The sequence below is a fragment of the Monodelphis domestica genome, chromosome 3, assembly GCF_027887165.1.
Source record: "Monodelphis domestica isolate mMonDom1 chromosome 3, mMonDom1.pri, whole genome shotgun sequence".
NCBI lineage: Eukaryota > Metazoa > Chordata > Mammalia > Didelphimorphia > Didelphidae > Monodelphis > Monodelphis domestica.
In genome coordinates this window covers 456,304,654-456,330,073 of record NC_077229.1, presented here as the reverse complement: position 1 = coordinate 456,330,073, position 25,420 = coordinate 456,304,654, and the positions used below count along the sequence as shown (strand labels likewise).

Here is a 25,420-nt window from a genome sequence, read left to right as displayed (position 1 = left end):
TATTTTGGTCTGGTGTATCCTTGAAGAATATATGTTAGTTTTTCATAATTACTACTTTTCCTTCTAGATATTTATTAGCCATCCCTTTGATAAGCTTTATTAAACTATTCTCCCAGGCATCAACTTTAAATTTTCTTCCTTATAGTTTGCCAACTTTTTTTTTCTTTTCATCCTTTCTCTCCCCGATGGCCAGCCTTTGGGTGATAAGCTTCTCTCAACTTAGCTGAGCATAAGACAAGATAGTTTATTGCTCTGCCTTTTGTCCAATGACATTCCAAGTGAGTAGGACTTCTCTAAACTCATGCTCATTGTCATAACCAGATTTTCTGAAGAATCAAGCTTACTGCAAAGGTCTGATGAGGCATCTGCTAAAGATGTTATTGGGGGTATTACTTCTAATAGGTACTTACATAGTTTTCTAAGAAATAAACCTTTCTAACAACTGAAGAGTGTATACAAATAAAGCCACTTAATATTTCTAATCATTGGTATTAGTTAGAAACAACAATTATATGTTTCTCTCTTTATTATTTGCTCATTGACCTTAAATTTTCCAAGTTGATGGATGAAAGTCATTTTCAAAAGAAAATGCTAACTTCATTGTTGTATGCCTTTAAAACCTAGACAGTCTACTAGCACCATGCCAGGAAATTAAACCACTTCAATTTGAATTGTTTTAGGAGGGCTTCAAAGTTTACCTGGAAGGATACTAGACATTACGGTGCTTTCTTCAGCTAAACTGCCAAGAATTCAAACTAATAGAGTGCACCTTGGATGGGTTGGTTACATAAACTGAGTGCCAAACATATATTTACTTAAAGAATATTTTATGGAGAACTTGTACAGCCACATGGAGGTCAGAAGTCAGAAGAAGGACACTTTCAAGGGCTCTTTGAAGAATTTTAGTATCATTTGTGAGACATAGGGCACATTAATATAGGACCACTCAGCATGGTGTAGCCATATCAAAGAAGGTGCTGTGCTCTGTGAACAAAGCAGAATGAGAGTAGCACAAAGGAAATGAGAGATATGCCTATCTTCTGACATATCCATCCCAAATGTTCAAATGTACTATTTGTACCCTTCCTGTGGTAGAGCTTTCCAAGCTTATCATTGGACTGATCAGTTACAGTGTACCCTGACCCAATATCATGATCTTATTGGTTCTCTTTGAGTACAAAGGACAAACAATAATGACATACTCCATTATATTTAAATTATAGCATCACCACAATGTTTTACAATGTAGAGCATAAGAAAATTCAGGTGATAAACTTTTAGACTTTTAGGACTAGCTTTTTTACATTTCTTTTAACAGAGCTTACAATTTTTTTGTGTTAGTAAGGAATATATAATTTAACTACCTTCATCTTCTTGAAACACTTGGTGATTAATTATCTCATCTTGAACTGATACTGTTCTTATTGCTTTTACTTTGTTTCTTGCTTGTTATGTGAATTGATAAAGGTAGACAAGAAATTGAGTCCTTGAATCTTATATCTTTTATGTGGCTTTCATCCCTAAAATTTGTTTTTGATGTCTTTTTGTTGTAAACTTGAAAAAATTTTCTCCTAGCAGGGAAGAAGTTCATATAGATGTTAAATGTACCCTTGAGGTCAAGACAGAAGATATACCTTGTTCAACTGGCACAGTACTTCACCTTAGAAATATTCATGTTTTAGTATATCTTTATAAACTAATAAAGTGATGATATACTATAATTGGATTAATTTTATCAAGCATTTCTTTTGGCCTCTGTAATTTTCTTTATAGATGACTTGAGATTTTTCTTTCATTTATTTTATTTGTGGAAATCAAATTCCCATTTTTTTTCTCTCTTTTTGCTCGTTAGATAAGTGATCCATATGGGAGTAGAGGGATGTGAACTCTCATAACTAGTTAATATTTGACTCCATTTCTATTTATCTTCTTTTTGGAGGAGGGAGGTAGAAGCTAAAAAGAATAGGTGAGTTTGTTCTTCATGCTTTGTCTTCAGGTCCCTTCATGGCTACAAAATACAAAACTATGGAGTTCTTTAGTATTCTAAATAGTTTTGCCTCATTACATTCTCTTATCTTCTAAAACTGAGTGGAAGGTTAATTATGATAGTATTCTTTTACTCTTTCTAACAAAAGAAATAATTTTATTGTAAAAAATGAGTGTAACTAATAAAAAGGAAGTTCTCATATGTAAAATGAGGAAGTTGGACTAGGTGAACTCAGAAGACCTTTTCAAATCTCTGAGGTCCAACAGGACTTTGAATGAAATGTTTTTTTACTTTAACTTTCCTGAGCAAAATGTATAGATCAGAGGTAGTAAGGCAAGTTGGCCTCTGAAGAAATCATAAATTATATTAATTTAACTACTATTTATTTAGGTTGGACTGTGCCCTTAGTATGTGATAATCACTTTTGGAGAATTAAGAGAAGCATGAGAGCAAGGTTCTTGCATTCAAAGAGCTTCACATATCCTGTGCTAGAAGAAGGAGAGAGATGAATGATGATTCATGTCATGGGAAAGGAGAAAAGAATGGTTTGTGATTAAATGCCACAATGTGTGGTACAGACATTGTTATGGTAAATATAATTCTATAGAAATGTTTGAGAAGAGATCTGTCAGTCTGAGTTTGACTGGGACAAGCTGGAAACAGAATGAGTGTGGGTTGCACTGGGGATGATAATTCACTGTCTGAGCTAAAAGCTTCTTTACTATCTCATCTATTCATTCCTCTCTTCAGATTAATGAGAGGAAAGAAGGGTTATGTTTGGTAGTTTTATTTGGTTAATGAAATTGTTGACTAGAAACTACCTATTCCCAGCCTCACAACCATAACTCTTCATTCTCTCTTACCTCATATCCAATCTGTTACCGAAGTCTTGTCAATTTTACCCTTTTAATATCTCTTACATATGTCCTTTTCTCTCATGGTTTTCCCACCATTCTGGTTAAGGTCTTCATCTTCTCCTGAGATAACAATTGCAATAATATTTAATTTATGGAATATAATAGCAATAGACTATTGCAATAACATGCCAGTTGGTCTGCCTGCCATGAGTTTTTCCTTGCTTTAGTCCATCTTCTACTCAGCTGTCAAATTGAAGAATTCCTAAAACATTCCTGAGCATGTCACCTGTCACCTTCCTATTCAGCAAAGTTCACTGGCTCACTCTTACCTCCAGAATAAGATATAAAATCCTCTCACACTTAAAGTTTTTCTTATAACCCAACCTGTCCCTACTTTGCTAATTTTGCTATATACATTTTCCACCTCTGTTTTGCTCTCCAGTGACACCAGTCTTGCTGTTCCTCAAACTAGACAATCTATCTCCTCACTATGTGTGTGGCAGCCTAGAATTCTCTCCCTTGCCATTTCTGTTCCTTGACTTCCCTAAAAATTAAAATTTTGCCTTCTGCTAGGAGCCTTTCCTAATCCCCCTTCATCCCGTTTCCTTCCTTCTATTGATTATCTCCAGTTGATCCTGTCTATATGTTGCATGATTTCTTTCCCATTAGATTTTGAGCCCCTCAAGAGTAAGGACTATCTTTTGACTTAGCTTAGCACGATCCCCAGTTCATAATTGAGAAATGCTTGTTGATCGACTAGTTAAACATCACACAATGCTAAATTATACAAAAGGATAGACATAAAGACAGAGCTTTTGATAGAACTGCTCAAACTCAGACAAAGTTTCGATCCCTCAAAATGGGAAATAGATAAAAGTAATCCTAATGACAGTGATTCCTGTTTTTTATAGTATTTTGGCCATGATCCAGAATCCAAAAAAGTCTCCCCTAATGAAATGAATCATTATTTAAAAGATATTTTTAGTATAGGAATTTTTTCCAATAAGGTATATTCTAAACTGTCTATATTTTATTAAGTCTTAGTAAGGTACATAGAGCTTAACCAGGGTGATAATTCTGACTATTAGAGGCACGTGAGCCAACGACATGAATGTTGGTGACAAGTTTCCTACACATGAACCTGGGTCCGTGATGTTGGTCCCAAATGGTTCTGGGCTTGGGCTGCCAAAGTTTAGCAGAGGTTAGATTCTCACCAAAACAGTACCGAAAGAGCCCCAAAACTGCCTCAGTCAACTCTGTGCCAAAGCCAGTCATCCCTTTGCCAAACAAAGAAATGGCAGCAAAAGGACAACCCCAAGGTAGCGTTCCAATGCATTTGTAAATATCATGAAAGAATATTCTAGAAGTTTAAGAGAAGCGTCCCCTAACAAACCATATTTGGCATGCTTACAGAAAACTTAATGCAAGGCTCAGCTAGACTCGATCGTACTTGATAGCCTTTGTAAATGTGGAGGCCAACAATAGACGTGAAATGGGATAGACCCTCTTTGTTTATAGAATAATCCATTCTAATGGTGAGCATGATGCTGCAAGGACCACATTTATAGTCTACCATGTTGATTTGTGCTCTACCATGAAGACATGGTGATAATCACTTTTTATCAAATTTCTGATTTTGAGGGATCGAAATCTTGTCTGAGTTTAAATTGTTATCATCAAAAACACTATACCTTCTTTTTTTTTTTAAACCCTTACCTTCTACCTTAGAATCAATACTGTTTACTGGTTCCAAGGCAGAAGAGTGGTAAGGGCTAGGCAATGGGGGTTAAGTGACTTGCCCAGAGTCACACAGCTGGGAAGTGTCTGAGACCAGATTTGAACCTAGCACCTCCCATCTCTGGCTCTCAATCCACTGAGCTACCCAGCTGCCCCCAGCACTCTACTTTCTTATGTCTTTTGTATAATTTATCAGTGATTTTTTACTTTTAACTAGCCAGTCAACAAGCATTTAGAGTAATTGCCAATATCTTTTAAGACAATGAGTTAAAAAAACTCAATTGATTCTTACCAGATATATTCAGAAAAAAAAGGGCTTTGAAAATATAATTTTAGGGCACATAGTGCTGGTCTTAAAATATAGTTTAGAGTGGAATATTACCTATCTTTTCTCACCATAAAAACGGAGAAAAAACTTTTCTCACCATAAAAATGGAGAAAAAAAACTATCTCTTTACATAGAAAAGGGGAGTGAAAAGCTTCATCCCTTAAAAAGTCTTTATTAGAATATTTTATGGACACATTGAGAGTTTTCTTGAAGTAAAATAATAAGGGACTGGGTGTGTGTTTGTACATTACTTTCTATATAGGATTCCATCTTCAGAATTCTACAACTAAGTAAAAGTGTAAAAAATGGAATGTCCCATTTTGAGCACTTTTTGTTGAATATGACATTGTATAGTCATGGAAGACTTTATTTTACATACTCTTTTTTATTGTGAATTCAAGGATCACCAGCAAACACAAACATTTGAATAAACAAGAACAATAAAAGCAACATCTGGCTTTAAAAGCGCATGGATTGACTTCTTTATCTGATGTTAAAAGCCATAACTGTATTGATGAGATCTCCTTCAAGATAACTCTTCAACAATCCATTTAAAGCCAACAGCAATTGAACTACAAAAAAGACCCAAGTTCACTTAGGGTATTTGCCAGTGTAAGGAAGGATCCACATCGTACCCAAATAGAAACATTTTGTATTGATGTCAGTCACCCAGCCAGGCAGTAAAGATTCATGAGTCACCTACTATGTGTGAGGCACAATCACCCAGTCAGGCAGTAAAGATTCATGAGTCACCTACTATGTGCGAGGCACAATCACCCAGTCAGGCAGTAAAGATTCATGAGTCACCTACTATGTGCGAGGCACAATCACCCAGTCAGGCAGTAAAGATTCATGAGTCACCTACTATGTGCGAGGCACAATCACCCAGTCAGGCAGTAAAGATTCATGAGTCACCTACTATGTGCGAGGCACAATCACCCAGTCAGGCAGTAAAGATTTATGAGTCACCTACTATGTGCGAGGCACAATCACCCAGTCAGGCAGTAAAGATTCATGAGTCACCTACTATGTGCAAGGCACAATGAAAAGTAAAAGCCAGTGCTTGCTCCCAAGGAGATCGCAATCCGGAGGCAAATGATTGGGCTCCAATGATCTCTACACAGGATAAATTGTAAATAATCACCCGAGGGAAGATGCTAGAATGGAGAGGGACTGTGAAAGGACGCCTGCAGAAGGTGGGATTTTACTGGACTTGAAGAAGCCAGAGAGGATAGAAGACTGGGGTGAAGAGATAATTTCATGCATGGGGGAAGCCAGTGAAAATGTCCACTCAGGAGATAAAGTGTCCTTTTTGTTATTGTATCACACAGTACATGGTGAGGTATAACAAGACTGGAAAAGGAGTAAGCATGTTATAAAGAGCTTTAAATGTCAAACAGATGATTTTAGACTTGATCCTAGAGGCATCAGGGAGCCATGGTGGGAGCTTCTTGTAGATCATTTTACAGTATTTTGGCCATGAGCCAGAATCCAAAAAAGTCTTCCCTAATGAAATGAATTATTATTTAAAAGATATTTTTTAGTATAGGAATTCTTTCCAATAAACTGTCTATATTTTATTAAGTCTTAGGCACATAGAACTTAACCAATATTTCTAATATTAATAAAATAGGAACTCCTAGAGGCATAATTTTAACCCAGGTGTTCTTGAATCTAAACCTTTGTACTCTATACAGTAACCCATGCTGCCTCTTGGTCTAACTTTATTCCCTGATCAAAAATAAAGTGGATAAAATTGAAGTAATCTATTGGTATATGTTCCCGGGGCAAGTTCTATAGATGGACAATGAGGAGGACCAGAACTTAAGAGAAGTAAAAGTTTGGGTATGTTGTACTTCATTTGGGAAATTGCTTAGCCTTTTTAATAATCCCAAGTTGATTGCTGTTGCAAAAGCTTATTAAAAAGCACCAATATATTTCAGTAATGCTCTATAGAGCTATAAATCATGTAATACTATGAATACAGATAATCAGACCCAGACAGAACAAGAGGACAATCAATTGAAAAGGACATTGAAGATGTAAGAGTTTTTCCAAAGATGACTTACTTTTGAGAAATGATATGAGGTGAAGCCATCTTTTTAGTGAGAGAAAAAAGATGTATTAAAACAAAAAACTAGAAACCAAGGAAAGAATTTAAATAAGCAACACCATGATGGTAATGTGGCTGAACTAATGACCAATGAAGATTAAAAGGAATAGAGGGGGAAAAAAGAATGAAAGAAGTTGGCCATTGTTTTAAATGGAAAGTTATAAATAAGAATTACAGAGGTTAGTAAGGTTTTTCTAGGGTTGTGATCTATTCTTTCAGAGTGCTAGTATCTCCCATTGAACATTAAATGAGCATTCTGGTCAGTTTCCCAAAAAACAAAACTCATTGTTCCATAGAAATAGCATTATATATTCAAAGATCTTTTAAGAACTCATAATTCATTAGTTATATATCATTATTTTCTAAAATAATTACAGGGAGAACATTTTAAAGTAAGAAATTATACCTTGCTCAGGTTGTTTGTCTTGCTCAGAAAAAAAAAATCTATACTACAGAACTCTTAGCAGAAACTTCTTTGTATTAGAACTCACTCGAGAGTAGAAATATTTTAGAATAATCATCAAATTTATATTCGTAGTATTCTAAACACCATTCAGAGTAACTTAGCTCTGTTAATTGTAGGAAGAATAAATATTGGAAGAAATGTGGCTTTGTCCTATTTTAGTGGGTACAGAATTTGTATATGAGCTAATTGAACAACTTGATAATCTTGGACAAATGAACAAATTTCTTTTTTCTCCATCAATTAAATTAGGATTATTTTTTTACTTATCTTTTCAGTACTGAAGGGACTGTATTAAAAATTACTTAGGTGACTTCTGTAATTTCTTCTAACCTTGAAAAAAATTATTGTTTATGGATATATGTTATGATTTTTTCTTTGTTTTCATAGTATTGGTTTCTAATTCATAGATGTTTGATGATCTCATTTATACAAAGTTGAGGAATATCTCATCTAAAACATCCTCTAGACTTATAAAAAATAAACTCTTGGCAAAATTCCAAATTTGTATGAATATCTCATTTTACCTTTCTAATGGACTTTTTAATTTCTTTTTAATTGTATTTTTATTTATTTTGTTAAATATTTTCTAATCTCATTTTAAAAATTCAGACCAACCTCCCCACTCCACATCAAAGAAGGCAGCATCCAACAAAATATATAGATTATGTCTTTCAGGTTTCCACTTTATATTCATTCTCTGGAGGTGAACATTCACAAGTTATTCTTCAAATATTAAATCTGTATAGCTATATAAAATGTCTTGGCTTTTGCCCTTTTTACTTTTCATAATCATGTAGTTCTTTCCAAGTTAAAAAAGTTAATCTGCTCGTTGCTTAATAGTAGGTTATGTTACTTTAAGAAGAAAATATTATCTTTTCCAATGTCTGCAGTGGAATAGTTATTTCCTATACTGATAATTGATTTTTCTTACTTTTGTTTTATTTTTTTATAGTGTATTTTGGGATCTCTACTGTGCAGCTCCAGAAAGACGTGAAACATGTGAACACTCAAGTGAAGCTAAAGCTTTCCATGATTATGTAAGTTGCTTGCTGTTTGACAGAATTGAATTAAAATGCTTCTTTTTGAACTAGAGGGCTTGAATAAACAGTCATATATAATGTCTTCACTTACATTTCTATTTTATACTCATGATTATGCTTTGATTTTTGAAAATTGTTTTTTAATCAACAAATAATTACTATGAATTTTGGTGAGAATATGGAGGGTAGTCATACAATCATAATTCTAAGCTATAGTTATCTTTGAAACAAAATCAATATGTGTAAGTCAGAATTTACAAAATGAAGAATTTACAAAAATGAAGGCATAATTACTCACTGTATAAAATGATACTTTGATTTACGGATCATTTAACCATAGAATTATTAAGAAACAAGTCTTTCTGCATTTCATTTTTTTTGCAAAAATTTAATCGTCGATTGAATCAGCTCTTTGAGGAACATATTGCAGCAAAATATAACTGCCCTCCCAAAGTGATTGGGAGCAAGGGGGCAATCATAGATAAGGGCATGGAAGTTTGTTTGCATCAATATAAATGTGAAGTTTTAATTGTAAAATTAAATTAAATTGTATAAAATATTAAAAAGTATAAAATAAAATTAAAATTGTAAGGGAATAAAATTACTCCTTCAGTAATTTTGAAATATACAGATGTGTATTATAAATGCCCAAGAAGACTCCAAGTTATGCCCAGAGATGATGGTGCTAAGTGACAGAAGTATGAAGACATTTGAGTGGTTTTCGATAAAAAATCTGGGAAAAAAAGAGACAAATAGGAAAAGAAACCCAAGTTTACTGATTTAGAGTCAAAATGATGGGAAAATGCTATCTTAGGAAAAATAATCGAAGGGCAGACAGAGTGAGGTCTGGGTAAAGGAAATCCAGATAAGCTGATCCACAGTTGAGTACTAGAGTAACATTAGAAGAGTCTAAGGGCAGAGGGGAGGTAGAGAAGAAAAAATACAGAATTCCTGTGAAGACAGATACAAGGAGAATGCTAGTCACTTAATGAGGGAGGAACCTAAGCAGACTGGCATTTTATCTAGAACCTAAAAAAAAGATAGGCGTGAAACTTAAACCCGAAAGTACCTTTCTTAAATAAATATAAGAAATAAAATAGTATTACATTATATTCTGATATATTGATGTTCTATCACAACATAATATGTAATATATATTTATTCAGGGACACACATCCAATTATTTTGTGTGTAGTTCATCTGCAATTATTTAATTATATATATTTCTATAATTGTTTTGTTTTTAGCTATATTGGGATAAAAGGGAAGGTCAGTAACTGACAATGGAAGGAAAGCAATCTTATTTTGTTTCTATTTGCTTTTCAATAAGAATGACCTTTACATAGGAAATGAAAGAATAAGTAAGGGCCATAGTAAATAATTAGCTATCCTTGTTATATTCAAGAAACCCTGCCCAGACAGTTTAAATCTTTGGATTCTGAAAGAACTATATGATTGTCAAACTATTGTCAATGATATTTGAAAAATCTTGGAAAATGTGAGGCACCATTGGAGAAGGGCAAATGCTGTTTCAACTAATTAAAAACCAAAAAAAGAAAGAAAGAAAGAAAAGAAAAAATACCAAAGACAATAGAGTCTTCATATAGTAGACCAGTGAGCTTGACCTCAATTTCTGTGGAAATCCTAGAAATGATTATTAAAGAGATGATTTGAGTAGTGATTGCAAAGAGCAAGTATTGCTCCATTAAGACCAGACCATGCCATATTAATTTATTTGCTTTATTAAGGGCTAATTATTAATTCCTTAATATAAGTTTATTAAATCTACTAAAGGAAGAGAATGCTTTGGATATAGTTTAACCTAGATTCAAGAAAGCTTTGATAAAGTAACTCATCCCCTTTTGTTGAGAAGATGGAGAGATGTGTAAGATAATAATACAATCAAGTGAATTCCAAATTGATTGGATTGTCAGACTTAAGGAGTTGTTGTTAATGGTTCAACATCATTTTGGTAGGAAGTCTCCAGTAGAGTGCCCCAGGGCTCGGATCTTGGTCCTGGGCTGCTTAATATTTTAATCAATGACTTGGATAAAGGTATAGATGACAAGCTCATCTTACTAATGACATTAAGATGGGAAGAAGAGCTAAAACACTTGATGAGAAAATGATGATCCAGAAGGATTTTGAAAGGCTAGATAGAGCATGTCTGAATCTAATAAAATAATAATAAATTCATAATAATAAACAAATAATTAATTAATTAATTAATAAAAATAAAATAATAATACTCACTTTAATACAGATAAATAAAAGTCATGGACTTTTAAAATCAACTTCACATATATAAGATAGGAGGGAGGGCTGGGCTTGGTGGTGTATGTCTGTCATCTCTGCTCCTCAGGGATTCTGAAGCAATCATTTTGTGATCAGGAGTTCTGAGCTGCAGTAGAGCTAAAGTAATTGGCTGTCCATATTAAGTCCAGTCTACATTAAGACTCACCAAATATGATGAGTCCCCAGGCACAAAGGATCTCCTGACAGTTTAAGAAGTAGGGGTGGATGGACCCAGATTATAAAAAATGGAGCAGGACATTTTTGTGCAGATCAGTATTGGGATCTATCCTGTGAGTGGCTACTCTATTTTCAGCCCAGAAAAAATAGGGGAACCCATTCTCAAAATGAATAAAGAAAAAAATTAATATGAGGGAAATCTTGTCTACATACCGGGTTTTTTGCTTTTTGTTTCAATAAAAAGAGCTGGAAGTTTCAGTAGACTACAAGGTCAAGAAAAGTCAACAGGATAATGTGGCAGCTAAGACAGCTACTGTGGGTTGCATTATAAACGGATGGTTCATTAAGTGGAACAAGCTTTCAGAAATAAGGAGATGAAAGTCTTATTAGAACAAGAATATTAGACCTCACTTGAAGTATTGTATTCAGTTCTGTTCACCCTGGTTTAAAAAGGCCATTGATAAAAGCTGTCTAGAAGAGAGCAGTCAGGATGGTGAAGGGTCCTGCATCTTTCTCATATGAATATTGGTTGAAGGAAGTACATGTTTAGCCTGAAGAAAAGAAGACAGAAGGGGTCATGGGGAGTGCAGGATTAGTGGGAAGGACATGATAACTACTTCCAAGTATGTTATTCTGTTTGGACACAAAGAGCAGAACTACAAGTCTCACCAGGAAACTACAAAGAAGGAAATTTAAGCTTGATATCAGGAAAAATGCCCCAACAATTAGAGATGTTCAAAAGTCATAGATTCTTGCCCCTTCTTGGAGGTCTGTTGGCAGAGGTTTGACAATCAACTTTTCAGATATGTTTTAGGGAATGTAGATTAGACTAGACTACTTCTAAGGGTGACTTATTCTTCTCCATGATTTCATTCTTACACAGACCAGGAAATCTATATGCATATACACAAGTACATAAAAACAAATATATATAGTGTGAATCAATCAACACACATTTGTTAGATTTCTCAGTGCCAGGTGTTGTGTTTGGTACTTAGGGATACAATGACCAAAAAAAATGAAATTACTCTATTCTCAAGGAGCTTATATTCTATTGAGTGGGAATATGCTCATATATAAATATTTATAGAATAAATAATTATGAAGTTGTTAAGGACAGAAAGCACTAGCAACTGGGAAAATCAGGAAAAGTACAGAAGGAAGTTAATAATGACATAAAAGTAGGGAGAAGTATATTCCGAGCATTTGGGTAACCAATGTCAAGAAATGGAGAAGGGAGATGAAATAGAATGGAAAACAGAGACTGAAACATTTAGGGCATAGGGTATTGGGGGTTGATATATAATGAGACTGAATAGATAAATTGAGGCCAGGTTGTGAAGGGCTTTAAAGCCAAAGAAAGACAAATAAATAATTCTAAATCTATGATTATGTGATATTGTTTTATTGGAAAATAGTTATTTTTCTTTTAATGTATCTTTTAAAAAACTTGCTTTTTTATTTCCTATCATCTTGGGATTGTTACATTGAGGGAATTTTCTTCTCCAAGTAAATAAGTGGGAAGGTATCATTTCACTTATAGAAATTTGTATTGCAGCCAGTTTTTTGGGAACACAGCTGCTCTGTAAAACAAGGTGCATATGTACATTTGATGAATAATGTGTTTGTTATTTTCCCTAAAAGGGTGATTAGAATTCTCATTAGGTATACAGTATCAGAAAAAGATTAATTTACTTTAATTTTAATAAACAATTATAGAAGTGTTTATAGTGAGGAGGAAACTATTGAATTTGAAAAACACTTCCTGTAGCTTCATTTTAAATGAAAAACCGTAACTTTTTATTCAGAGAGGTGAAAGATTGGCAAAAAAAAAAATAGAACAAGAATGAATCTATTACATAATAACAATTATTATAACTAACATTTTTTATGTGTGTTGTTGATGGTCATGATGGTGGTAATTAGGACCTGTGATTGCACTGGTTTAAGGAACTCATGCCAGTTTACAGCTCTTCTGAAGGATATTTCTACACACTCATTCATTTAATGTATATTTAAAAACTTTCTGTATTTCCAAAGTGACATTTCTCTTATAGCGTGGAACCCAGTTTTTTCAGTGAGATTTTTTTTCCCTACAGTTAAATCAATAGGAAAGCATCATTTGATTTACAGAAATTTCTATTATATTGTGAGAATTCTCCCTCAGCCCCCACTCATTCTTTAACCTCAGCGTGCCATTCAGGGTCTGGCTAAGCTGGACCTCTGAGAGCAGACATGTTCTGTCTATAGGGGGGCATTCCCCTGACATGTGTGTCTTCCTCCCAATTTCCTCATATTGATTTTCTTATACTTATATACGTACCTGTTGTCTCTCCTTAATAGAATGTGGGCTTCTTAAAAGTAGACTACCATGCTGCATACACACTAGAGGCTTAATAAATGCTTGTTGATTGATTGATTAATTACTAGAACTGTTGCTAGAAGACTTTCTAGTTGAGTAGAATCAGCCAGGGATTGTGCTCTTCAATACAGCCTTCAGAACCTACAGGTGTTGAGGAATGGAGACAAAATTTTGAGAAGGATTAGATGTTTTTAAAATTACTTAGACCTTTAACTGGTACCAATGTAGTTTGACATCAGCTATGAAAATAACAGCCTTAGAGATTTGAGTGGGATGGGGGGGGTAGGGTAATAAGGGTGGGGAGAACACTCAGGGGTTCATTGATTTATCTAGAGTCACATAGCCATTATGATGAATAGGTGGGACTTGAACCCACATCTTCTTGACAGTGTACTAGCTAGGGACCAGGAACTGAAGTTTTACAGGTAGCTGAGAGGGAGGGAACAGATAAAGAGGAACACTACTTCCCTCCTAGGCAGAGCTGTCTAGAGAAATGGAGTTGGATCTGACTAGAGTTGAAGGGTAAGAAAAAAATCCCCTTCAGTCTCTTCTCCTATTTTCTTCTTTAGTTGAAAGTATTTATTATCCCCTTTAATACATTGAAGATATCTGGTTTCTCAAGTAGTTAAAATATCTATTTATTAGATAAAGGGTTTGGTATAATAGGTTAGAAAAGAGAAAACAGGAAATCCCTGAACTCTCTTCCACCTATAGTTTCTTCAGGGGTTTGAAGCTCAAATCTAGGGACTAAGTTCCAGACAATCTTTGTATCTTTGTAGGTTCAAGATGATTGTATTTCTTGACACAGAGATATAGCTTCTGAAGGATAGGCTATTTCCTTCCCTGAAGGGAAAAAAGTCTCTATCCAATCACTATGAGACAGATGGTTAGTCTGAATCTTTTCTCTTGAAATGAAGGATTGGTAACTAGATATGGTCAGTGGAAATTTCTCTTTCCTCTTCTCAGTTCGAAAGGGAAGAAAAATCTGAATCCTCAACTGCTCCTCTCCTGTTTTTCTTAGCTGGAGATTCATTTCCCATCCCCCATTGGCAGCCAGAGTTCTATCTCCTTTTTTTCATGAGATAATACTGCAAATCCAGTCCTTGCATTTCCTTCAATATTTCTCTCTTTCACAACAGTAAGGAGATAATCTCTGTCCGCTGTACCAAACTGCATCTCACTTCATATAATTATCCATAAACATAAAAATTCCTTAACATAATTATTAATTTCTGTACCTAGTAGTTGAAATTTGTGATTTTGACTATATCCTTCCTACTCCCAAACAAAACCCTAGAAATTTGAAAAGACCTTTTTTTGAACTTGGTGAAATTATAAATACACTGTCTCAATTATCACATATTTGTGATCAGTAGAGGCCTAATTAATGATATTTTATTATGTTAAGCTAAACATCTACTCAGAATTAGGAAGATAAAATTTGTTTTGATGTCTCTAGCCTTCCCTTTCTCTTATATTTTCTTTTTAGGTTGTCATCAAGCAGCATACTCCCTCTGGTCACATATATTAAATCTACTTTATATGTGTGTGTGTATGTGTGTATATATATATTTATATGTGTGTGTGTGAAAACAACTGTTAACATTCATTTAAAAAAATCTTGTATTCCAAATTCTCTCTCTCTCTCACCAGCCCCCCACCCTCACACCCAATGCGAAAAAAAGCAGTTCGATATAGGTCATATATGTGCAGCCAAGCAACATGTAGTTCTGTATTAGTCATGTTGTGAAAGAAAACACAGACCTCCAAAAAAAAAAAGAGAAAAATAAAGTTAAAAAATGTTTTAATCTTTATTTATATTCCGTCATTTCTTTCTCTGGAGGTGGATAGCATTTGTCATCCTGAGGCCTTTGGAATTATCTTGGATCATTGCATTCCCGAGAATAGCAAAGTCATTCATAGTTGGTCATCATTCGGTGTTGCTTTAATTTCCATAGTGTTCTCCTGGTTCCACTCACTTTACTTTGCATTAGTTCATGTAAGTATTTCCCAGTTTTTCTGAAGCATCCTGCTCATCATTTCTTGTTGCACAGTAGCTTTCCATCATGGTCATATACCACACTGTTCAGCCATTCCCCAATTGATGAGCATCCCCTCATTTTCCAATTCTTTGCCACCACAAAAAGGGCTACTAGTCATATTTTTGTACATATGGATTCTTCTTTTTTTTGTCTCATTGGGATACAGATTTAGTCATGGTATTATGTGGTCAATAGGTCTGCACAGTTTTATATATCCTTTGGACATAATTCAAAATTGTTCTCCATAATGGTTGAATCAGTTCCACCAACAATGCTCTAGTATCTCAATTTTCTCACATCTCCTCCAATATTTGTTATTTTTATTTTCTTTCATATTAGCCAAACTTATAAGTTTGAGATAACTCAGAGTTGTTTTGACTTGCATTTATTTTTCATTAGTGATGGTGTGGCAATTAAAAGAGTGGATGCCATAAACTGTAAGAGTTAAAATGGTTGAAGTCTTAAACTGTAGTGATTAAAATAGTGGAAGACTTAAATTGTGATAGATATAAGAGTGGGTGAGTAAATTGTGACCGCAGAAAATATGTTTTCACCACAGTGTCTTGTTTTACATCAAATATTTAAGGTGGTTGCCAGGGAAATATTCCCAAATATGAATATACCCAAGTCAACTGGGTTTTATAGAGATTTTTAATTAATAATACAATGAGGAATCACAGAGAGAGAGAGAGAGAGAGAGAGAGAGAGAGAGAGAGAGAGAGAGAGAGAGAGAGAGAGAGAGAGAGAGAGAGAGAGAGAGAGAGAGAGAGAGAATAAATGAGAAAAGAATAGCCAGCCCAGGCAGTCCTGGCCAATCCAGGCCTAAGCTTTCTGAGAAAAGATCAGTCAGTCCTTAATTACTCACCACAAGATCTGTCTAAGCAAGGATTCTAGTGACACCAGGCCAGCTCCATCTCAGCTGACTTCACTAGCTCTAATCCTCAATCTGAATGTCCCCGAGAGAGTCTCGAGAGAGACCCTTCCAGGCAGCCTTTCCCAGCTGACTGATCTCTTTTTTTCTTGAGCTCCTATTTAAAGGGCAATTTCTCCTATGTCACCTCCCCTAAGTCCTTACATCTACCAATCACAGTAGACGTTTTCCAAAGGACTGGCCATTCTTAATTCACGTTTTGTTATCACCTTCTTAATTCACATCTTGCTCTCACCTTTTCTGGGTAGACTAAAACTTCTGAGTAAGTTCTCACCTCTTTGCTCCTTGTAAGTTCACAAGTTACCTGACCTTTATAGGTACTTAGCACCCCTTTGTATTAGTTCTAAAAATAGGCATGGCTTAAAGAACTTTTTGCCCCATTATAAGTATGGGTTTAAGTATTTTCAAGTTTGTTCAGAAAAGAGTTCACAACTTTATCTTCCCCTAGGGCAGACCCAAGTAGGTGAAGTAGAGTTCTCACATTCCTGCTTTAAGTAGAGTTCACTGCCCAAATGGGGAATGGTCTTAATCCAATCTTATAAAGTAGGGTCTGGGAAATTTTAAGGTTTACAATGGAGAACATTTTTTCATATTACTATAGATAGCTTTTATTTCTTGTGCAACTTGCCTAATCTTATCCTTTGGCCATTTATCAGTGAAGGAATGACTTTTTAAATATAAATTTGACTCAGTTCTCTGTATTTGAGAAATGAGCTCTTGATCAGAGAAACTTGCTCTAAAAATATTTTCACACTTATTATTGTGTATTTCCCTCTGTTCTATTTTCCTCTGTCTCTCTGTCTTTCTGTCTCTGTCTCTCTTTTCTCTCTCCTGTCTCTCCGCAGAAGTGTTTTGCTTCTGACCACCTCCTGCACCAGTCTACTTTCAAGAAAGATTCTTTCTGCTAAGATAGAATTGGTGAAGATGTGGCATGTCTGCAGAGCCAGCACTAGGGGAGCTGCCCTGTTTCCCCCTTTCTCTGTGCCCAAGGACATTTTTTGCATGCACCACCCCTCCGTGTAGACTCCCAAAACAAGCATGCACTCCATCATCTCTCCCCTGTAATGTGGGGCTCACAGACAGCTTGAATTTGTCCTCTGGGCACTCAAACTTGGAAAAGGTTCACCAATGCTCTTTTAAGATTTAGCAATAACCGATCAGATGAAGTTTTTCTTTGGAAGGTATTTAAATTTGAATAGATCAAATCTTAGGATAGAAATGAAGCTTTCTGTTGTTGGGAAGCTTCACTTATCAATGACCAATGAAAAAAAATAGTTTTGGGGAGCAGGGAACCTTCCAGGTAGATCTGAAATCTCACCATATTGGCCTTTGGCATTGCTGATATTGAAGAGTAAATTTCTAATTATCTACTTTTATTATCTAGAAACATTTCTGAAGTGTAACTTTAGAGCTTAGGTTCCCTTCCTTAACTTAACTTTTGTCTGGTGGTTACCCCACCTGGCTTGGGAAGTAAAGCAGAAACCTTAACCCTATTAGAATTTCCATGTTTTAGGGTTAACCATACTAGTGCTTCTAATGAATAAGAGTTGGATATTTAAATAATTTCCCATACTTTCAACTTTGTTTTGTTCTCATCAGGACTTGTAAATCTTCAAGAATAAGCTGGAAATATAATACCCTCGGGGTTGTAATTATCATTTGCTAATTGCAACATTTCTTATAAACAGTGAGCATCAGAGAACAATGTTCCCTTGATAAGAAGAGTCATTTAGTTCAAGGATATGGGAATGGTTGAATGTTTTTAACAATAGAACTAGACTGTCCTGAAAAGTATCTTTGTCATAAAGCCAGTCTGTCAAGTGAGAAGTTTCCATCTGATCACTTAATTGTTCTAGCTGATCATTAGATTAAATTCATGGAAATAATGAGAATACTACTGATGAAGAAACTTATCTAGCTCCCTGGAAAGGAAAAGCTACCTCTAGCTCCCTAAATGTGTGTCCAGCTTTGACTGAAAATTTCTATCCTTTGCTAACAGACAAAAGAAAGAAAGGAAGGACTTGAGGAAAGGGTTTTTTTTTTTTTAAATTTTGTTGTTATTGTTGTTTAATCAAAGTGACTGGATGCTTCTCTATATTTGAACTCTTTATTCTAAAAGAAGGCAGGTATTCTTAGAAAGGTACTACCAACATCTTTTGCTCTTTGACTCTGATTCTTTTCTTTTTCATTTCCTGAGTGACAGGATCTCTTTAACTTTGAGTCATTTTCAAGTTGGAAAAGCATTTTGTCCATTCCCTTTTCTCAAGGCATGGATATCCAAGGTTGGGCAGGTTGATGAGGGAAGAAAAGGAGGACAGTTGGGCAGGGACCATAAGATGAGAAGAATATAAGCATCAGACTTATTAGGTTTCTGCCCTTCATGCCTATTTTGATATGTGTTTCTATTAATGTTATGTGAAGGGGCTGCTTTGTATATTTTCTGGCTTTGTCCAGTTAGTATAATTTTTTTGCTGACATATACCATGTCTTCTGGATCATAAGTTCTTCATAATATTGCATTTAGTAGTCTATACAAAAATGTCATTAATAAATGTTGAATTGATTCATAGAAAGGTTAGTAATAGTAAAGCTTGTTTAAAATGCTGTATTTGAGTTTTCTCAGAATATTCATTTTTGGGAATCATTTTTGTACATCATGCTGTTTTAAGTATATATAATTACTTCACTTTAATTTAAAGTGCATATAATGCATTCTTAATACAGTATCTGTTTTATGTCATTAGATCAAATCTATAGGACAATTATATTTTAAATAGATGCCTATATTTAGAAAAAGGAACATAATTTTATAGTTTTCTTGTTAAAAACGGAACTGGATATTAATTAAGACCATAATAGAGATTGAAAAAAGGCACCTATGTTAGACTTAAGAAATGACTGAGTTTTTTAAAATGAGAGTTTTATTGTGATTCCAGAAAGCAGCTTAAATTGAGAGAAACTACTGATCTTTTTACTATGTTTTACATTTGTCCACATTTTTTTCAATAATAAAACAGTAGCTGATTACGATATATATGTATGTGCATGCATATATCCAGATGTATATATGCATGCACATACATATATATTCTCTAATACATGTTCATGGAATATATGATCATATTTTTGAAGTAATCACTTAAATAAGCATTTATCAAATATTATGGTAGAAAATTATTTTTTGCCATCAAGAAATTTATATTCTTATAAATTAGATGATATTTTATTCTTACTTTTTTTGTTCAGCATTTTATGTAATACTATAAAATATTTGGCAAACTTTTTTGGGCAGTTGATTAGTGTGTGTTAATATTTATTCTTTATGGCAATTTAGTGAGAGTGGGGGGATAAAAAGGGACTGGTGTAGGGAATTCCCAGTAAGGAGAATGCCTTTTAACATACAGATCTGAAGCTGTTCCAAAATATACAGTTTTACAGATTTGCTGGGACCTTGAGCAATTAAGAGATCTGCCCAGTATTATACCCTCTTTCCCAAAGTTAGGCATTGATCCCAGAAATTTCTGACTCTGAAATGGGGTCTCTATTTACCATACCATGTTGTGTTTCTTGACAAAAATGAAAATGAATTATTCTTTATAAGGAATTTGAATATTTGTCTTATATTTACTTAATAATTCTTGATTGTTCCTTTCCTTTTGTTTTCCATTATATAGTAATTTCTTCCTCACTATCCTTTCCCTGCTTAGATTTTTCCTTTGTAACATTATAATTATTGTACATTAATGTTTTCAATTACATTACCTAACTTAGGCGGGACCTACGACTTTGTAATTTTCTTCACTGTCACTGTTCCAGAGATGATGATAAAAGATAATTATTTTTATCTTTGAAAAATAAATCCAACCTCTTCACATTTATTAGAATCTACTAAAAATGTAATAGCTTTACTAGTTTTAGAGACAATTTTGGTATAACAACAGTTTAAGCTTTTTCAACATGTAATTTTCTAAAATTACAAGTTATCTTCATAGATTTTTAGAAAATAATCTTTGTTTTAATAACAGGTAAGTTTAATATACTAAAAGAATCTTTACATTAAAGTTTATACAAATTCTCGCTTCCTCTTCCTGCATCCTTAGCACAAACTCCATATCTAGCTATCTGGTTTCATATGAACAATCAACATTTAGGAAAATTAAGAATATATTAGAACTAATCTTTAGTAAAAATATTTTTTAATTTTATTTAGTCAATTTAGAATATTTTTCCTTGGTTACAAGAGTCATGTTATTCCCCCCCCCCCCCCCCCCCGCCTTCACCAAACCCCTCCTGTAGCTGATGCACAATTCCACTGGGTTTTACATGTGTCCTTGATCAGAACCTGTTTCCATGTTGTTGGTATTTGCACTAGGATGATCATTTAGAGCCTACATCCTCAATCATTTCTCCCTCGACCCATGTGATCAAGCAGTTGATTTTCTTCTGTGTTTCCACTCCCACAGTTCTTCCTCTGAATGTGGATAGTGTTCTTTCTCGTAAATCCCTCCGAGTTGTTCAGGATCACTGCATTGCCACTAATGGAGAAGGCCATTACGTTCGATTATACCACAGTGTGTCAGTCTCTGTGTACAATATTCTCCTGGTTCTGCTCCTTTCCCTCTGCATCACTTCCTGGAGGTCGTTCCAGTTCCCATGGAATTCCTCTAGTTCATTATTCCTTTTAGTAAAATTTAAAAAAATAGTATTTTTACCAGTAGACTTTGGAGTAGCTTCCTTCACTTTCCCTGGAGATCTTAATGGTTTCAGTCCCTCCTCTGCTCTGAAATTTCCCTCTTATTCTTGGCCTAGCACTCTCTAGTCTAGACAGGTAACCTGAGATAAAGAAACATTATTTATCATCTAGGTGTGGTATAGCTACAGAGCTCATATTCTAGCTTGAAGTACTCCCATTTCCTCTTTAGACATTCATCAAGGATGCCCTCAGCCAATATATAGATCATTTTCATAATGATTTGAATAATAATATTGAATAATATTATAATATTATATTATCTATGTAAATATATTGAAGTAAATAAATTCATTTACCACCTTTGTGTTTTAAGTGATCAAATCTTTAGTAATTAATCATACAGTTAAGATAATTGTTGATAAATATGGGTTCTGCTTCTGAGTAATCCTACAATTTATGGGAAGTTGGAGGATTTATATACTCTTTCAGGAGGTGTCTAAAGAATTCATAGTAGATTTCTGCAATATTGCGACTTAAGAATAGAGATTTTAACTGAAAAGGAAAATAACTAAAAAATACATTTAATGGGGCCAGGAGAGCCAGGACTAAACAGTAAGTCCTGGGTTCAAATTTGGATTCAGGCTCTTCCTAGCTATGTGACCAAGGGCAAGTCACTTAACTCCAGTGGCCAAGCTCCTACCAATCTTCTGCCTTGGAACTAATACTTAGTATTGATTCCAAGACAGAGAGTAAGGGTTTTAAAAAAGCACTTAGAATATAAAATACTATATAACCTCAATGACTCTAGAATAAAATAAAGGTATTACAAATCACAGAGATTCAAACACAGACTTATTAGAATAGAAAACTTTTGTTTCTGTAAGAGTATAGAATATTCTGATTTTTTTAGTTAATTGACATGTAAGCATTTAATTTTATTAATATAGTTATAATTGTATAATATAATTAATACTATAATTAATATAGGCTAATTACTTAAATAAGTAGCCTTATTTCAGCTATAATATACACATAAAATATATATCATATATATAATATATCAAAAATAAGGGGAAGACTTTCTCTTGCTGTGTAATGGAAAGAGTACTGGACTTGATGACAAGTTACATGAGTTCAAATCCATATTCTACCATTTACTATCTGTTTGACATTGGATAAGTCACCAGGCCTTCTTGGCTTTCTTTTTCCTCTTGTCTTAAATGAGGTTTTTGGACAACACGACTCCAAAGTTCCTTCTAGCTCTCTGCCTATGATCCTATGTAGAAGTTGAGTATTGTGATGTCACTGTTCAAATGTGATGAATCACTGAAATTGTGGGAGGAAGAATTCATAGAAATCTTTTTGGATCTTAAATTTTTCTTCCTTCGTTTCTTTCCTTTTGGCTTCATCTTTAAATGGTCCACTGGATGATTTGGCTTAACTGGCTCTCTATCAATTTCTTTAAACTTTTCTTCGTTCTGCTTTTCACTGTTTTACAAGACAGTACTTTTCTTAATCTTTTTTGGTCTCTCTCAGACAGTTTTATATTCTAGCTCAATATTGATGTCACATTTCTTTAAAGTATCTTATATGTACTAGCTGAGATTGTCTCTGGGTTTTTTGGGTATCTTCATCGTGGTGGTTGATTTACTTCATTAAACTTCTTTAGGAAGTGATGTGTTAATTCTGTCAAGGCTTATTCTTTTATCCATTTCTTTTTTACATAAATAATTTCTTCAATTAAATTAGAATTAAAATGACTTTGTTTCATTGACTTATCATTTTATTCTCTTCTAATGTAGTATTGATTTTAATCTTTGGTTTAATGTCAGTAGTCTATCTACATGGACATTTGCTTTAGAAATGACTCCCATATCATTAATGTGTTATTTATTGTTTGTTAAAATCTAATCAGTTTCATATTTTTGGCATTTGTCATGTCCAGTGTTTCTCACCAAATAAAGTGTTTGTGACGGCTTGGTGTTCTCATCTATATTATCTTGAACACTTTTGTTCTCTCTTGTAATTTACTTCTGAGCCTTGTTCTTTAAAATATTTTAGGATACCTTTCTCTGGGACCTCACTTTCAGTGAAATAGCTGTGCATTATGGTATATGGTGTTTTCATTTGGAAAGTATGTAAACTTTTAAATAGCACTTTAAAGTTTGTATGCACTTTATCAACAATTGTCTCTTTTGAGTCTCCTAACAGCCCTGGTAGGTACAAAGGACATTATATTTTCCATATTCCAGAGGAGGAAGCTGAGTCTTAGGGAGTTTATAAGCCTGTAGGCACACTGCTACTCAATAGCAGTGGTAGGGTTTGAATCTATGTTTTCTTAATTCTAAGACAAGGATTTTATCTACTGTGCCAAGCTGCTTCTTTAAAAATATTTTTTTAATTCTCGAGAGCAAGAAGTAGCACATAATAAATCTTTGGTTATTTTATTTGGTATTCTTGCAAATGTTTGCCATGAGCCCTGTAATACAAATGTGCATTTGTGCCCTGAAATAAAGCTTTTTGTTGGACACTTATTAAAACCACCTCTACTATCTTATATTTGTAGCTCCAAGAAGAGCTTGTGAGCAATCTACCCAATCAACTGCAAATTCCTTTTGTTTCATTTTATTTGTAGTGAGAATGTGACAATTTATGATTCAATTTCTTCACTGATATGGCTGCTCGTTGGACTCTAGATGTGACTTATATTTTGAGAACCTTTAGATAGGTTGGTATTTATAGATGTTTTAAAATTGGGTGATTCTTAACATTCTCGACTCCCTTTTTTACCATTGCCATCACCACGGAAGGTGTGTTCGTGGGTTTTTTAGGATCGAGGACCATTTTGATATTTTCTTTGTTTCACAAGTTGACATGATGAAAAGTCATCACTTCCCGCCCCCTCCCCCAATAACCAATAATACTTCACCTTCTGGGCATAGAACTGTATCCACAAATCAGATGTTGAAAACACAACATGGCAAAAGCAAATATACTTCTGGTCCTGGTTGAGTGGCTACCATATTGGTGATGGGTCTCTCTGTAGTAGTAGTAGGGCTAGTTGTCTTCATTGCATTGTTTTCATTATGATCATAGTAATAAATGGCATTATAGCACTTAAAATTTAGAAAGCCCTTAACAAAAATGATCATATCTCAGTTGTACATAATTATTATATTCTACAATGGTTCTTAGAATGCAGATATAATACAATTGACAGTTGAGTGATAGTAAGTGCTCTGGGACGCCAAGAAATAAAATGAACAAAGTGAACTGGATTCAGTAAGGAAACTATGGAGGAAATGGGATATGACCATTGAAGGACATAGATAGGGGCAGCTTGGTGATTCAGTGGATAGAGTGCCAGGCCTGGAGATAGAAGGTCCTGGGTTCAAACCTTACCCCAGACATTTGTAGCTGTGTCACTGAGCAAGACACTCCCAATTGCCCAGCCCTTACTGCTCTTCTGCCTTAGTATCAATTCTAAGATGGAAGGTAAAAAAAAATAATAAAGATACATAGGATATACATTAAATGGAATGGAGGAAAGGACATGTCTGACAGAGCCACAGTATTAATAAGGAGAAGAGCAGAATAATGAAAGGTGAAATAAGTAGGGCATGAGTGGAACAATAATTGAGAGCGATTATTCCTATTAAGTTCATTCATAGTTAATTCACATAATAATTTCTGTTACTCAGATTCTTGTCTAAGATATACTTTATCCTTCTGAATTCTTCAACTTAAAACTGCTCTTTCTAGCATATAGTATTTTTTTATTGAACATTCTTAAACTATATCTTATTCCAGTGAAATAAGATTAATTCTATATGTGGTTAAATGAAATATCCCTTATTATACAATTGATAGTTTTTCTAATTTTATTTGGCATTCAAATATGGTATCCTATCCAGATAGTTTCTAGTATATGCTTGTTATGCCAGTTTTATTATGAAGTATGAAATTTTTACTCGTAGGTTTGTTATGTTGCAACTCCCTGGCACCTCTTCTTCCCATTTCTTGTTTATCTTCTCATAGAAATTTTAGCCAAATATTGCTATCTTCAATTAGTTCTCCTAATTCCTTTCAAGTCTGAATATTTATTACTTCAAATACTTTTTGCCAAGAATTCTCCCCTATTTCCCATATTTATTGTTTTCCTCAAGTACATGAACAAATTTCCCACTGACCAATCTGGCATGGCTTTTATCATTTGAATCTCATAGTCTTCTGCATATATACAACTTTCTGCAATTTTTAGTTTAAATACTTTGCTATCTTTTAGACCCCAAATTTTTAAATAAAAAACAAGTCAAATTAATAACAAAATTTTGTACCAACAAGGGATAAAATTTGTTTTAGGGGAAAATTAACCTTAAAAAACTTATCTAA

At 34.1% G+C, this 25,420-nt stretch overlaps 1 protein-coding gene across 6 annotated transcripts in view; it reads left to right on the top strand.

Moving 5' to 3' along the window:
• The window catches only part of SSBP2 (single stranded DNA binding protein 2), a 386,496-nt gene that overhangs the window by 138,863 nt on the left and 222,213 nt on the right, over nucleotides 1-25,420 (top strand). For all 6 annotated transcript variants that reach the window (XM_007487371.3, XM_001369660.5, XM_007487368.3 and 3 more), the window contains exon 4: nucleotides 8,441-8,525. In XM_007487371.3, the coding sequence (XP_007487433.1) occupies nucleotides 8,441-8,525 (85 nt within the window). The remainder of the gene's footprint in view (nucleotides 1-8,440; nucleotides 8,526-25,420) is intronic.